Here is a 16,348-nt window from a genome sequence, read left to right as displayed (position 1 = left end):
CAATAACATGATTTGTTTCTTTAATTTAGGATCTCACAGAATATCAGAATGATCATTATTAATTATAATCTGGGAATGTAAGAATCCCTCCCATAAACTTGCTTACTTAGTAGGTATTTTTTTCTTATTTATGTAGAGAGGTTTGCTAGTTTTTTGAATTTTTGGTCATTTGTATTTGAGATGAATAAAAATTTATTGCAGTGAGAATTATTTTGTTAATCACTTGCAAGTGAGAATCTATTCTCTATAAGATATGGTGCTAGACAGTAAGTAGAGACTATCAAAAGAGACAGTATTAAGGAGATTGTTGTCAAATACACCATTCACACTGTGTGACAGGAACTTAGGTGTGTTACATGAATGTTAGATGCAGTGGACAGTGTAGGAACTGAGAGGAGGGAGCAGGAAATCACTGTGGCCTGTGTGGGTAAAGAAGCAAAGTCAGATGCATGTTGTGGCAGGTCTGGACTTAGCTATATTTCAACATGTGTCATGGGTTTGTAACAGGTATTTCACAATCCCTATCATGCAGATGGTTGACTTTGCTGCATCTTACCAAAATATTACAGTTTTTTACTGTATTGCTTTTTTTTTTGTTTGGTTATTGTTTGCCTATTGTTTTTGGTTGTTTACCTATTGTTTAGACCTTCGTCTTTGCTTCTTGAAATCACAATGTGATGGTAAACTTTGTGCCTAAGCCATCCCTTACCCTTGTGGTGCCATCCACTCCATAGCATGTTGGATGAGACCTACAAAATAGAGGAGAAAGATATTTCTAGGCAGAGGCAGTGTTTATGTAAAACCAAAGACTTTTTGGGAACTACTAAAATCACCAAAGCAAATGGAGAAAACCACAAGGAGCAAACACAAATCCACTTATTAGTATGAGACTATTATATTTCCAAGGGTGCCTTAGCCTAATTTCCCAGCAGATGTCTTAGTTTGTGAGCCTCTCACAGTATGGAATCCTCCTTATCAGCTATCTCTGCTGGGCTCCATGGGAGCCTGAAAATGAAACATAAACTAGGTCTCTCTGCTGCAGAGGTTTACCTAGTGGCCTGGTGGTAACTCTGCCAGAATATAAAGAAGGTCATGCACTTCGTGTGACAGTGATTCTAGAATCCAATTAAAAAGTTTAGTATAAGACGCAGTCGTTCCTACTTAATCCGATCACAGTTTAATGCAATCCTCTGCTTATTGCAGTCAGCGCCTTTGGAGCCAAATCAATTGCATGTCTTTGTTTCCACGTTTTCCTTGGTAATTTGATCACCTACAGCTGTTTGTTTTTTTTTTTTTTTAAAGCTCAATTGGGAAATCTGGCAATATCTTTTAAGAATTGCCACATAACATAAAACCAATAGAGAAACTTCAGAATGACCAGTTTAAAAAACTGACATGACAGAAGCAAAACTTCAGTTGTCTAAAACAGAAGTGCAATAGGATATGGCAGAGTCGAAGAAGAAAAGTTCTTGCAGAGAATCTTGACTCAACATCAAGTTATAAAATACTGTTGATTGTTTATCTGTATAATTATTCCAACTCACCTGAAGGTTGTATGTATGGTTGTGCTGCTGTTGGCATCATGAGGACACCAGTCTTCCAGTCAAAATGATAGAAATCATATTAATACATTTCTCTGAAGCTAAAAGTACCTGTTAGTGATATAAATACCTTTTATTTGTTTTGCAAGGGCATCACCCTGAGCTTCCCATATGGCAAGTTGGCATTTACCTCATGAGTGATCATGGCATATTGCTGAAGGAAAGGCTGAGAAGGCCAATGGTGCAAAAATGGCCCCTTTTATTCTATTGGAATTTGAGTAACTCCAAATATGTACATGACTATTATAAAGTTTAGAGTAGACTCAGATGGTTAATTCTGCAAATTGAATGATTTCTGACTGTCCATAATGGAATAAGAGGATTACTTTGGTCTGTGCAAATACGAGTGAGATTGACAAGCTGCAAGTCCTAGTGATTGCAAATTACCTATTTCACATGGCTTTCAGAGCCGAGGTACCTGAGGATGTCTGCAGTTCTAGTACAAGTCATTCAAGGGGGGAAAAATCCAAACAAATGTAAATTGATATCAATAGCCATTTTGAAAAATATGCCAAAGGGCATATGCCACAGTTCCTCTTTTTGATATGCCAGTCGTATCTGGGAGAACAGAGTGAGCTGCCCTAGTGAGGGTAACCTGTGGAGTCCTGAACGTGGTCTGTGTGGCACTTTTCAGGAAAGCTTTAGAAGTAGAGCAGGGCTGTGTCCTGTCCCTCCTTTACTAAAGTCAGCTAAGTCAAATTCCTCACTGTATTCATTCAGAGTCTAAGTGCTGGGCACCCAGGCACCCAAGTATTTCATTTTGTCCCCCTCCACAGGGAAACATCAAACAGCTTTACTAGACATATACCTAACTTCAGAGGATGGGTGTGTGTGTGATACCAGAATGTGCCTCACTTTGGGGGAAGGGAGGGCATGTCTGAGTTTGGAGGAGGGAAATGGAACTCATAATGTGATTCCCATCAGCATCTAGACCTTTAATCTATACAAATGAAATAGTATAATAGAATTCTAAAAGTAAAACAAATGCTTTGTTCTTAGTGAATCTGCCATTCAGAGCTGCTCTTGGCACCACATCAACTGTACTTGAAATGTCTTTAAGTGGGTATTTTTTTTTTTTTTTTTGTGCTTTTCATCTTAACCCATCTTTCAAGTTGTTAGAGGAATAGGAAGGCTGAGCTCCTCTCAGAGTGTCGGGTCTGTACTGTTCCAAGGTCTCTATTTGCTTACTTAGCAATGAAGAGCTCATCTTAATAAGTATTTTGGCCACACTGCATTAGAGTTTAGAGACTAAGAAGGAACAGAGTGCATTAAAATGAGTTAGAGGTAGAAAGGAAAGAAATACAACATAAGGAAATGTTTGTAATGAAATGTATTACAGTTGCTACCAAAGTGAAACTACTGTCTTGGAGAAATCAGGTGCCAAAAAAGTGCCACAAACTGTGGAGGTGAAGAAATAATACTTAGTATTAATTGAACATTTACCAAGTTCTAGGCACTGTGCTATGAATTTCTCACATAATATTTTTCTGAAAACCTTAGCACATCCACATGAGTTATAAAGAGGAAAAAGAGGTCTCGATGGGTTGTTACACAGTAAGTGGCTCAAATTGTGATCTACCTGACCTCATGATCTTTTGCTAAGTTCTGGTGGATTCTTTGTGATCTTTTTAGATGTGTATCAAAATATTATTTTTTTTTATCAAGAGTATAACTCTTTTTATATTTATTAGCATTTTCATGTGAATATGTAGAAATTCAAATCATTTGTTGGTTTTAAATCTTTATTTAAGCCTCTTTGGAGTATTTCTATCATTGGGAACTATGCAAAAAGTTTGGAAAGACTTCTTCAGTAGTTGGGATGCATACTTTGGGAGTCTGATGGTATACAAGAGAAAAATGGAGGAATCCTAGTTTGCTCTCTGCTTCTTGACATGAAGTCCCTGTGCTGAAATGTTGCATTCAAAATGAGTTTTAGTGCTTGCTTCGGCAGCACATATACTAAAATAGGAAGGCTACAGAGATCAGCATGTTCCCTGTGCAAGGATGACACAGAAATTCATGAAGCATTCCATATTAAAAAAAAGAATGAGTTTTAAAAATTATTTGGCCATATTTTCAGGGGTGCAATGTTTTTGTCTAAAGTAAGTCTAAGTAAGTCCTGTTGGGCAGGGACTGAATGGATATTCTGCTACCAAGTGCCCATATGACACAGGAGATACCCAAGAATGGAGGCTGTCAGAGCCCACCTTGCTCACTGTCACATGCACATGATCTCAGGGCAGGTGGGTCAGGGGACTCACGGCCTAAAGGGGTCTTTTCCATCAGAGAAATACTTCTAGGCTGCTGGTTATTAGCAGTCATTGAGGAAAACAGTCCTTTCTGATTTGTGTCTTTGTCTTCTTCCTCTTCCAAATGTGTGAAATATTGTGCAAATCGCCATTGGAATATAATAAAATATCTTTTGACTCTTGCCCTCTAGGAACTTAGAAGCCCTAGGAAAGACTAGACACTGTCACTTGAAAAATAAGGTTGGAAGAAGAAAAAAAGAGTTTCTGGTCCCCTCCCTGTTTCCCTCAGGAAGTGGCCCTGGTGTCTTCTTCACGAGCACAGCAACTTAGTCCTTCTGTTCATTGATGTCTCCCCAGGGCCTCCACAGAGACACTCAGTATTGAAGGAATGAATGAGGTTAGAGGCGAGTAGGATTTAAAATAGTTCTTTTTAAGAGGAGTTCTATAGGTATGTGTTGAAAGAGCAGGGGAGGAAAGTATAAGGTCAGTTTGGGGAGAACTATTTTGAGTGAAGTGAAGGGCCATTGAAGGAAAATTTTCAGATACTGTCAGAAAAATAGGTGGGAGCCACATGTTGGAGAGCATTGAATTTCTGACCAAGGAGTGCCCAGAATCTGTGTTGTGTGTTTTCCTTAGGGGGTGATTAGAGTAGGAAAGTAGACCATCAGTATGATTCAACTTCCCAAGCTTGGAAGGCAAATTGCATGCCCATCTTCTAAATTTTTGCTGCTTATGCAGGATATATATATATATTTTTTACTTGCACTGAGTTGATGGACTATTTGATATGAAGTCATTGTAATTTGCTGACATATACCACTACACTGTAGTTTGTGGCCATGATATTATTGAACCTGTTTTAGCTGATTTCTATCCCCTGTCACTTGAGGGACTCCTTGCCTGAATTATCCTTTTGCCTTTGCCTGATCTCTTTGTAGAAGAACAAACAGGGAAAAGGAAGAGAAGATAAATGAATGGTTGCTGATCTATGGAAATCTACCAATCACTTTAACATATCTAACTTTATTAGTTTATTACATTTAATATACATATCTTAATCCAAAGGGTATTAAAAATGCATGTAAATTTTTTAAAAAGGTGAACCCATTAGAGAAAAGGAAAAATAAAATAAGAAAAATAAAGGAAGCCAGTGGTGTTTGCTGCACAGAACACCTGCCACGAGGACTGGTACAGTTGTTAGAGGTGGTTACAAATCGGATTTGGGACTCAGAGCCTTTTGACTTCCAGTGGAAAGAGGGAAACATGGTGAGTTAGATGATTCACGGTGTTTGTGAGATAAAAAGAAATCAATTACCCAGGAGCAGCCCAGCTAGTTCTGGAACCTGAGAGAAAATTCTCCCACGAGTCCTCATAAAGAAGACTATGAAACATTTTTCTTTTTGGCTGCCAGTGGGAAGGGTTGATACCCTCTTATGAAAATGGAGGAGTCAGACAACATTCTCTGCTGCCTGGAAGCAGGCTGAGATGGTAGCTGGGCAGGGCCAAGCTGTCATCTTCAGCCCCTAAATACCTCAAGCAATACCTTTATAATGAACTCTCTAAGATATACTCTTTATCCCCTTCCTATCACAGCCTTAAGTTATTATGTTTAATATTTGTTTACTGTTTCTTCTTCCAAATAGTTTGTAATCTGCAGAAGGGTAGGGACTCTAGGCATCTTATTTATCTTTCATTTCCACATAGCACAAAACCTGGCATATATTAAGAGCTTCGTAGATATATATTGAAGATGGAGTGGAAAGAACTGGTGCTTAAAAGAGATTTTTTAACTACTTACAAGCCTGGTCTCACTGGTTTTCTAGCTATAAAAATATTAGGAATGTTTACCAGAATGATTGATCTTGAAACAGCTGATGTTCTTCTTGCCAGTAATCAGATAGGATCAGTTTACCAGACAACTCAGTTATCTGCTGAGTTCACCCTACACAGAAAATGTTGAGAGTAGAGTTTATAATCTGTACCTCACGGATGAGGACACAAAAGCTCAGAGAAGTTGAATTACAGATTTATTTTCTACTTATAAAAATAATCCAAAATGTATTTTAAAATCAAGACAATTTCATGAGCATATTGTATCACTTGGCTGTGGTACATGGGGCAGCTACATCCCTACCCGTTAGTTAAATGTTAGGCATTTCTAAAATAATCGAGGTGTTTGTGGCAACCAGTTATATGGCTAACTTTTGCTCGCTTCCCTTTTCAAATATGGATTACTGCCATTCCTGGTGAGAGAACACATGTATCCATTTCCTGTGGTGGCAGATTAAGGGCTGTGTCCTCTCACCCTGCAGGGACACGGAATACAAAGGTTTGCAGCTCTCCCTGGATCAGATCTCAGCCTCTAAACCAGCCTTCTCCTACACCAGCAGCTCCACTCCTACCGTGACTGACAACAGGAAGGGGGTCAAGTCCAGGCTCTCCGGCTCAAAGTCAAAATCCAGGACTTCCCCATATCCTCAGGTCGGTGCACTGCCATTTTGCAACTTTCTTTTTTTTGTAACTTGGTTTGGTCTTGAAGTTGGGCAAGTATTAGAATGGTTTGGAATTAATTATCTGGTTGTAATAAATTTAAAACTTTATATATCTGGAAAACTTTTCTAAAACTATCTTCTTCCTTCTCTTCTTCCTTTAAAATAGGTATGCTAGTAAAAATTTGAAATGATCTTGTGATTAACTGGTTTTATATGAAGATCATGAGAGACTCAGTTGTAGTCGGAACCATAACTGTTATTTCAAGGAGATTTATCCTCAAAATTTCCCCTCAAGCAAAATATGGAAAACTAGAGCTTGACATAGTCAAATCGATTTTTAGGACAGGGACTAAAGTAGAAGGAAATTAAGAGGTGGAGGCAAAGAATCAAGGATGCATTTCACCATGAGATTTGAGCACAGGAGAACTATTTTGGGAAATAGTCTACCAGATGGGGGTAAGGGTAGGAAAAGAAACTCTCCTCTCATCTGTACAAGGTGATGAGCAGATAAGACCCAGAGGAGGTATTCCAGAAACAATGCAAGGTATAAAGATGAGTCTGTATTCTTGGAAGGAAAAAATTATTTTTCTGATCAGTCCCTGAGATGTAGAAACTAGACAGTCTCAAGATATATGCACAACTCTCTTCTGGCCTGAAAGAAGTAGGACAGAACTGGGGATCCCCTACTGCCAGGACCCTGTGACCATCTCACCTCCTCTGTCCCAGGCTCTGTGCTGTCAGTTCAGAGCCTGACATGGCACTCAAACTCATGAACCATGAGATCATGACCTGAGTGAAGTCGGACATTTAACCAACTGAGCCACCCAGGCGCCACTTACCTCTTTCCTGTTCTCTGTGGTGCCACATCGCTGGAGTAACTCGGGAGATAATTGCTGGGCTTATATAAAGCTAAACTGGATTTTGAGTCATTTTGTCAAAGTGGTCTTTATCATTTATGTTTTAAATGTATTTTTTTAAGCAAAAAATGACTACTGGTTACAGAAACTGTTATTTCCTTACTTATCAGAGCTCTATTATTCTGTTGATTTCTACAAATACATATACTATTTGAGAAAATGTCATTCATTGAACTAATGCTCACTAAGAAGCTACTGTTTGCTAGATTATTTTAGCAGCTTGGTATATAAAGATGAGAAGATCATGAGCCCCAAGAGACTTATGTCACACAGTTTAAAATCTCTCACAGAAGCCAGATCTCTTCATTCCGACAAAAGGGAGAAAGTAGGTATGTGATGCCCAGACAGTTTTCAGTGTGCACCCTCTGTTATGAGGACTGAGCACTTTATGTAAAAAGTACGTTTTAGTTAAAGTCACTGTGGAGGAGGAGTTGCTTCTTTTTGTTAAACATCTCAGAAGGTTTTCTTATTACAATCTTGTACCTCGGGGAAAAAAGTTTCACTGTCTCTTTTTACTACTTGGAAGAATGGATTATGCCTTTGGGTAATTCCATCCCTAAATATACAGGAGTGCTGAACACACAGAGGAAAGAGAAATTTAAATTAGGAAATGCTAAGTTAAGAAGGAGTTTATCCATTTTTACACAGTAATTAAGGTGCAAAAACAAAGTCCCCCCATTGGACTTCCAAAAACTCATGAATTCTGTTTTCCTTTTTTAAATTTTTTTTAATGTTTACTTTATTTTTGAGAGAAAAAGAGAGAGAGAGAGAGCATGAGCAAGGGAGGGGTGGAGAGAGAGGGAGACAGAGAATCCAAAGCAGGCTCCAGGCTCTGAGCGGTCAGCCCAGAGTCTGATGCGGGGCTCAAACTCATGGACTGTGAGATCATGACCTAAGCTGAAGTCAGACACTTAACCAGCTGAGCCACCCAGGTGCCCCTGAATTCAGTTTTCTTGCATGCACAGCTCTAACGTCTAAAATGTCTATTAGTTTACTCTAATGGTAGACTACTCATTTTTTTTTTTAATCTTGTAACTGTCAGTAGACTTCTCTTTGCATGTGTGGTCAGGGAGGAATTAATTTGAAAGTGCCTGGGTGATTCAGTCAAGTGACTCTCGAATTTAGCTTAGGTCATAATCTCACAGTCATGAGATCGAGCCCCACATTGGACTCTGCATCAGGCTTGACATTGGGCATGGAGCCTGCTTAAGATTCTTTCTCCCCCTCTCTCTGCCCTTCTCCTGCTCTCTCTCTCTCTCTCTCTCTCTCAAAAAAATGAGAAAGTTATACATGTTCCCTAGTTTAAAAGTAATACAGGAGAGTTGAAAAAAGAAAAAACACTTCTCTTGCCTCATTTTCCCTCTCTAAAAATGTACTTTCTTCTAGAAGTATTCTGTGACGTATAAAAATCATGCAAATGGACACACATAATGTCCGTATAGGATTTCTCTTTATGTTGTGTGTTCATTTTTGTGGTTAATACTTACATATATGTAGTCCTTGTAATTTTGGCCATATGTCTCATTTGAAATCACAGTCATGAATTAAGTTTACTTACCATTTATGTGCCTAGTAAAAGTTATTCTTTAATTGTGTTTACTTTAGATAGTCATGGTGCTAGGTCAATCACTGACTGAGTTCCTACTGTATGGGCTACTAATATGTAGAGATCAGAAATGGAACTCACAGTTTATGCTCTAGGAGCCACTTCTATAGACAGATGAAGGAACAGATGTTTGCAGTGAATTGTCATGGGGATGAGCAGAGGGTCTCCCGGGGGCACATCAGCAAAGCATGAAATCCAGGGCAAACTCATCACTGTTTCTGCTGGAAGAAAGCAACTTGGTAGTATCATCTTGGATTCCAAATCCTCAGGAATGTTAAAGAAAAAAGATTAGCTACTCAAAAGTCTCATTTGTTTCAAATTATTCTTATATAATAAAGGGATACTTAGCTTTTAATTTTCATTCATCATTGCTCATATGTGTCTTTGGCTCAGTAGATGTTAGCTGAGCACTGAAGGGTGCTATGCTGGCCATTGTGGTGAACGAGGGTAGCAGGTGGGTGAAAGGTGCTAGAATATAAAGAAGTGGTGTAAGAAATGTCATTATGTTTTGCAGTACAGCAGAAATAACACATGAGAATAAGTAGCGTATAAGAAAGAGATGGTGTACACAAAGGGCTTTATGAATGATGTCAGCTGCGTGGACTATAGCCTGGATGATGGGGGAATGCATTGTGCCTGACCTGGCTTTGAGAGTAGGATTCAGGTAGACAGGCATAAGGGAAAGGAGAGGACACTTCAGAAAGACCAACATTATGAAGAAATACAGAAAGGTGTTGTGATTGGGACTGGAGGTGAAGTGGGGAAGAATTTGTCCCTGTGGATGAGGACGCAGGGTGATATGTTTGGAAGCACTGATTGGTGCCAAATATCTGCCAAACCAAGGAATTTAATTTGTTTTGGGGAGAACCAGTAAAGTTTTTTTTGACTTTAACCAATTTATACACACTTTATTTTTTTAAGTGACAGAAATAAAAAAATTTTAATATAATTTATTGTCAAATTGGCTAACACACAGAGTGTAAAGTGTGCGCTTGGTTTTGGGGTAGATTCCTGTGGTTCGTCGTTTTCATACAACACCCAGTGCTCATCCCAACAGGTGCCCTCCTCAATGCCCATCACCCATTTTCCCCTCTCCCTCATGCCCCCATCAACCCTCAGTTTGTTCTCTGTATTTAAGTCTCTTATGGTTTGCCTCCCTCCCTCTCTGTAACTACTTCCCCCCCCCCCCCACTTCCCTTCGCACATGGTCTTCTGTTGAGTTTCTCAAGATCCACATATGGGTGAAAACATACAGTATCTGTCTTTCTCTGACTGACTTATTTCACTCAGTGCAATACCTTCCAGTTCCATCCACATTGCTGCAAATGGCATTATTTCATTATTTCTCATTGCTAAGTAGTATTCCATTGTACATATAAACCACATCTTCTTTATCCATTCATCAGTTGATGGACATTTAGGTTCTTTCCATAATTTGGCTCTTGTTGAAAGCACTGCTATAAAAATTGGGGTACATTTGCCCCTATGTATCAGCACTCCTTTATCTTTTAGATAGATTCCTAGAAGTGCCATTACTGGGTCATAGGGTAGTTCTATTTTTAAATTTTTGAGGAACCTCTGCACTGTTTTCAAGAGTGCTGCACCAGTTTGCATTCCCACCAACAGTACAAGAGGGTTCCCATTTCTCCACATCCTCGCCAGCATCTGTTGTTTCCTGAGTTGTTCATTTTAGCCACTCTGACTGGAATGGGGTGGTATCTCAGTGTGGTTTTGATTTATATTTCCTTGATGATGAGTGATGTTAAGGCTCTTTTCATGTGTCTGTTGGCCATCTGGATGTCTTCTTTGGAAAAGTATCTGTTCATGTCTTCTGCCCATTTCTTCACTGGATTATTTGTTTTTTGGGGTGTTGAGTTTGGTAAGTAAAGGTTTTTGAACAGGAAATGAGAGCATTAAGGTGGCTGAAACAAGGCACACTCCTCATTTAAATAATCCTGACGCACATCTGTGAAGGTCTGAACTAAAGTTCTCTACGGAGGTAAAAGGCATTATAGAGGAAGAATGGATGAAATTCTTTGTATCCTTGGCTGCTTGTACCTCTGCTCCTTGTAGAGATATTTTGATCATTAAAGATTTATCTTGAAATTGTGTTTTAAAGCTTATTTCTTGTAGTTAGTGACACACTTATAGTGAATTTTCCTTCATGGGTTAACAGAGCCGTAATAAATGCATTTTCAGTTCCTAAATGATCAAGCTTCTGTGTTTAATTTTAAATACTTCTTCCCCTTTTCTCAAAAATAAAATGTTATTTCCATGTTCATATATTTTTAGCATGCAGATTCTCATTAGAATTTTCAAGAGGCAGTTTCCAGAGGAAAGCTGAGCTCACAGGGTAACGTCTTGCTCCTCTTATTAGTTATGTAAATGGTGATTTAATGATTCTATCAATGTTCTCTGTTAGGCTCTTTGCTCTCTTATGTATTAGGCATATCTAGAAATTTCTCAAAGATGTCTGATGAACGTCAATCAGTAACACTGCTTTTTGGAATTATGCAGGCACCTTCTTTTAACATGTGAGACATGCATAAATTGTGATTCACTGTCACCACCCAGTTTGCAGTAATAGATGAACCTTCAGTACCCTCCCGGTATGAGATGCTCTTGGGAATGATTTTAGACCTGATTATATTATAGTCACTTAATGAATGACTCAATCACCTTTGTACCTCTATGTATTACTCAGGACAAGAAAGGTCAAAACAGAATTGTTTTGAATGGTTTTGGAAAAATTGTAGGCAATGTTATAGTTAATTTCCAAAGATTCTGCACAGAGCTACTGTGCTTCTGTATAGCGACAACTCTGTTAAGTCCTGGGGATACATTGTGACAGTTGTATTTTATTGGTATTGGGTTTATATTCATGAAAATAACAACTTGTTTTTATGGTTCTGTTGAATTAGAAATGTAGAGTTTATGGAATTTATTTTTCAGACCTTATCTGTTAGCGATTGCTACAATATTTTTCACCTGTTTTTATGGAACGAGTCATGGCTACTCTAATATAGTTGGACGTTCCCTTGCCATGGTTTAATCGTGTCAATCATGAATAAATTGTCTCCTTAGTCCCTATACTGCACCCCCCCCCATTCAACCTCCTGATTCCAGTTTCCTTTTAAACTTCTCATTATGGCATGTTTATAGTTGTTATGTTTATTATAGACAGTGTGTGCCCTCTTGTTTTATTGCATCATCCTGCTCTCCTCTTGCTTTTTCCCTAGTCAGTAATAACCAATACACTATATAATTCTGTAATAACAGGGCATGCGTAAGACTAGGTGTGCTTCTGAAAGCTGAAAGTATTTAATGGCTTGCTACAGATACACTGTAACACTTGCAGGTTTTACTCCACATCTGTTACCTTAAATAATCCCACAGAATCCTCTTAATTTTCACTGCCAGCAATCTGGCTTCCTTTTGGTAAAGGTAAAAACTCTCTCTCTGCAAAGGTTCTTTCTTGCTTCAAAAATGCACCAGTGACTGTTATGCCAAGAACCTGACTTTTTTTCAGTTCCAGAGAGAAGAAGGACCAAAGGTTTCTCAAATATAGCACTTTTATGACTACCAGGATAGACATCCCTTCATTTCATGTTTTATAGGTAGCACGAAAACATGTTATCCTTGACCATGAACAGAAAAAAGCTTTCAATGCATCTTTCAAATAAATGAGGTTATCTTCCTAGAAATTCTCATTCACATTTTCTGGCCATGTATAAATTTGAGATTAGTCTCCCTCTCTTATAGCAATATCAGGAGAGTATTAGAGTGGACTTTTTTGGTATTTTTAGACCCTCTTCATAAATGAAACTCTGAGTATTATTTTAGAAAAAATTCTGCTCAGGAAGGTGAGACCTCTGTGTTACAGATTTGTTCTTTGGTTTTTACTAACTCTTACATTTAGTTAAATAACTACTATGTACACTAAAATGCTAAAGGTGGGTCCTTAAGGAACATGTGCGTGGTCTTGCTGGGGAGGCAGGGCAACATTTTAGAGAAGAATTGTCAGCTGTGGGACCCTACGGCCACAGCTTCTGCCTTTTTATTCCCTTGGCACGTGGTTGAGACAAGAGCACAGTGGTGTCCAGGATTAATGGATGGATGAGCCCATGATGGTAACAGAGTAGGTAGAGAAAACAATAGGGCAGTGATGAGACGTATCAAGTTCTGGGGATACAGTCCTTGCCCCAGAGGGCTTACAGATTCATTGGGGGAGATAAAAATGTAAAAAGGTATTTAAAACCCGGTGTAGTATAAAATGGCATGTGATGTGCACTGGGGTCTGACCTGCTTTTCCAGCAGTGGACTGGAGGTGGGTGTTGGGGGCTGCCAGTGAGAGAACCAATGGCCTCTAGGCCTAGAGACCTCACGTGTCATGAGGAGTTATCAGCAGGTGCAAATGTATCCCTGTTTGCAAGGTTTGCAGTAGGGCTATGGGATGACAGTTAATAAAGCCTTTTTTACCTCATGGGTGCTCCCTCAAGGACCAGACCCATGCTCGATCTCCCAGCTGTGCTTTTCTATCCTCTCACGCATTTACCCTTCTTCTTGCGTTGCCTGTGTCCTAGGAGTTCCCTCTCTCTGGAGGATTACAGTGGTATCTTAATTCCCACTCCCCCCCCCCCCCACCCCCGACTTTGGGACATTTTCCTCTACAGTCTGCCCTGCTTCCCAGATTGACCTTAAAAGACCACCAATCACGTCAGTGCTTGGAGACCTGCCAAAGCCCTAGCTATTACTTAAGGTCACCTGTAATTGGGTCCTAAATTACCTGAACCCTGTGATGCAGCCAGATAAGTCTGCTCACTATTTGCTGGACCCCTTGTCCTTTCCTGCCTCCATGCTTGTGCTTGTGTATTTATTTCTGCCTGCATTGCCTCTGTTTTTCAAAATTCTTCCTATCTTCCAAGGCCTAGGTTGAATGCTACCTCTTTCATGAAATTTAACTGGATTATATTTCTCCTCTGGATCTCTTTTTAGAATAATTTATCTTTTACTGCCTTTCTAGATATATTGTATCTTCTCATGTCTACTCCACCCCCACCCCGGCTTCTAGTATGTGTCTTCCACATATTTACTCACTAAATGTTAATGGAATGAATGAATGAATGAATGATTACATTAAAAAGTGTGGGGCTACCTTGTTGGTTGCCTGTAGAGGTATAAAAACTCCAAGGAGGGAAAACATTCTGCTACTAAGGAATTTATAACCTACGTAAAGAGAAAAAAGATACACATGAAAACAGCCTAAGTATAGTTTCACAGATGCAACATCCTGCAGCACAAATCAGACACTTAAGTGCTGAGGAAGAATTAGATGTAGGAGAGTAAATTAGATGTGTTGCAAGACTAACACTTTGAATAAGCATTTTCTGGCTCTCACTCCAGGAGCAGAGAACCATCCACATTTCAAGCAGACTTTCTAGTCTCCATGTCCCCAATGTCATCTTCAATGCAACAATGAAGATATGTGACAGCTGATATTTGCTTGCGTGTATGTGTGTGTGTGTGTGTGTGTGTGTGTGTGTGTGTGTGTTACAAAATAATTTCATTGACATTGTGTCTGCACATAGAATGCCTTTGGGATGTCTCTCATCTCAGAGACCTATCTTTCTTTACAGAGTCAGCCCTAGTTCTAGGGCTCAGTCCCCACGATCAGTGGATACTTCCTACATCACTCTCTTATTCTTCATTTAATAATCAATTTGCACTTTTTTATTATAGGGAACAGAAAGTAGGTAATATGGCTGCCAATCTGTTGGCTCAGTTCTGTGACACTGCCAAGAATATCTTGGGCAGCCAGTCCTTTGTCCAGACCCAGAGTAAACCCACAGAAGACCCAACAGTGCTGCAGTAAGGGATTGGAGCAGGTGGCACCACCTGGACCCATCTAACTCATGCCCAGCTAATCTGCCAGCTCTAGGTGAAAAATCAGAGGGTGAGGGAGAGCATGGGGATGGAAGTCATTCTGGCTCATGTCCGAAGTCCACCATGGAGGAATATCACCATTAAAACTAATGTTACTGGCCCTGGAAACCCAGAATTTACCCAGTAGGCTAGAACTATTTCTGTATTGTCTGTGCAAGTTGGGATATTCTTGTTTTTTTTTAATTTTTAAAATATTTATTTATTTTTGAGACAGAGGGAGACAGAGCGCGAGTGGGGGAGGGCCAGAGAAAGAGGGAGACACAGAATCTGAAACAGGCTCCAGGCTCTGAGCTGTCAGCACAGAGCCCGATGCGGGGCTCAAACCCACGAACCGTGAAATCATGACCTGAGCTGAAGTCGGACGCTCAACTGACTGAGCCACCCAGGTGCCCCTGCAAATTGGGATATTCTTGATCATTTACAGCTACATATGCCATGACATAAAGGACTTAATCAAATGTTTCTTCTATGTTTATTACCTCTTGAAAATCTTCAGTGCAGGAGTGCCTGGGTGGCTCAGTCAGTTGAGCGTCTGACTTCAGCTCAGGTCATGATCTCAGGGTTTGTGAGTTCGAGCCCTGCATCAGTCTCTGTGCTTGACAGCTCGGAGCCTGGAGTCGGCTTCACATTCTGTGTTTCCTCACTCTGTCCCTCCCCTGCTCTCTGTCTCTGTCTCTCAAAAATAAATAAACATTAAAAAAAAAGCTTCAGTCCAATGAAAATGCCTGCAAAATTTTAGGACTTTACCTTTGGATTTCCAAAAGGATGTGGATTGTGGATTTGATGGTTTGGGAACAGCTCTCTCCATATGGAACTCTATAGAGATTCCTTATAGAATTACATTGGAGGAAACCTGGCCTCCGGTCCAGGGTGCTGATTCCTTTCCAGCTGCACATCAGCCTGACAGCTAATGAGATGTCAACTATGGTTACTTTTCTGTGAGAAAAACGAGTGAGCCAGATCCCAGAAACATTTTTATAACTGTGGGGGGTGGATTAAGAGAAGGCCTATGACGTTTCAAACCATACTTGAGACACATTTAAAAACTTCCCATGTTTCCACTTAATGAAATATATAAGGGAATTTACAGGTACGAAATATTTCTCACCAGAATATTCTTTGAGCTAAAAACAACTAAAATGTGGATTGAAGTTAAAAGCAATATCACAATAAGTAATAGTTATAAGTGGAACAAATCATAAAAATAATGAGAGAAAATCTTGTGAACACATTTTTAAAACATTGATTTTGAGAAGCTGACAATTTGTATTATTTTCTAAATGAAGGAAGAAATGGCCAAAATATTTAAAATTACTAAAATTGCATTTTGAGTCAGTGCTTGCTTTCTAATTGTTTATGGTATGAATAGAAATATTTATTGCTCAGTTCTTCCAGTAAGACCATTCTTGACTCTGGGATGTGACTCCATTGATATATATTTTTTTAATGCATTCTCTAATTTTTCTCGAGGAAGTGTTTTAAAGCTTAACTCTTTAAGAGCTATATGCAGTTAAGCTGGATATCATAAGAAAAAATCATG

At 39.4% G+C, this 16,348-nt stretch overlaps 1 protein-coding gene and 1 non-coding gene across 2 annotated transcripts in view; both read left to right on the top strand.

Moving 5' to 3' along the window:
- Positions 1-16,348, top strand: part of SIM1 (SIM bHLH transcription factor 1) — a 64,386-nt gene that overhangs the window by 32,752 nt on the left and 15,286 nt on the right. Inside the window, exon 9 of the mRNA XM_047860097.1 lies at positions 6,163-6,331. Within this exon, the coding sequence (XP_047716053.1) occupies positions 6,163-6,331 (169 nt within the window). The remainder of the gene's footprint in view (positions 1-6,162; positions 6,332-16,348) is intronic.
- LOC125166884 (U6 spliceosomal RNA) lies at positions 3,537-3,640 on the top strand. Its single transcript, XR_007152592.1, has one exon. It is a non-coding gene; the product is annotated as a U6 spliceosomal RNA (small nuclear RNA).

This window comes from Prionailurus viverrinus, chromosome B2, assembly GCF_022837055.1.
Source record: "Prionailurus viverrinus isolate Anna chromosome B2, UM_Priviv_1.0, whole genome shotgun sequence".
In the NCBI taxonomy this organism is placed as follows: domain Eukaryota; kingdom Metazoa; phylum Chordata; class Mammalia; order Carnivora; family Felidae; genus Prionailurus; species Prionailurus viverrinus.
Note: the sequence above shows the minus strand (reverse complement) of the source record. Positions and strands in the feature narration are given on the sequence as shown.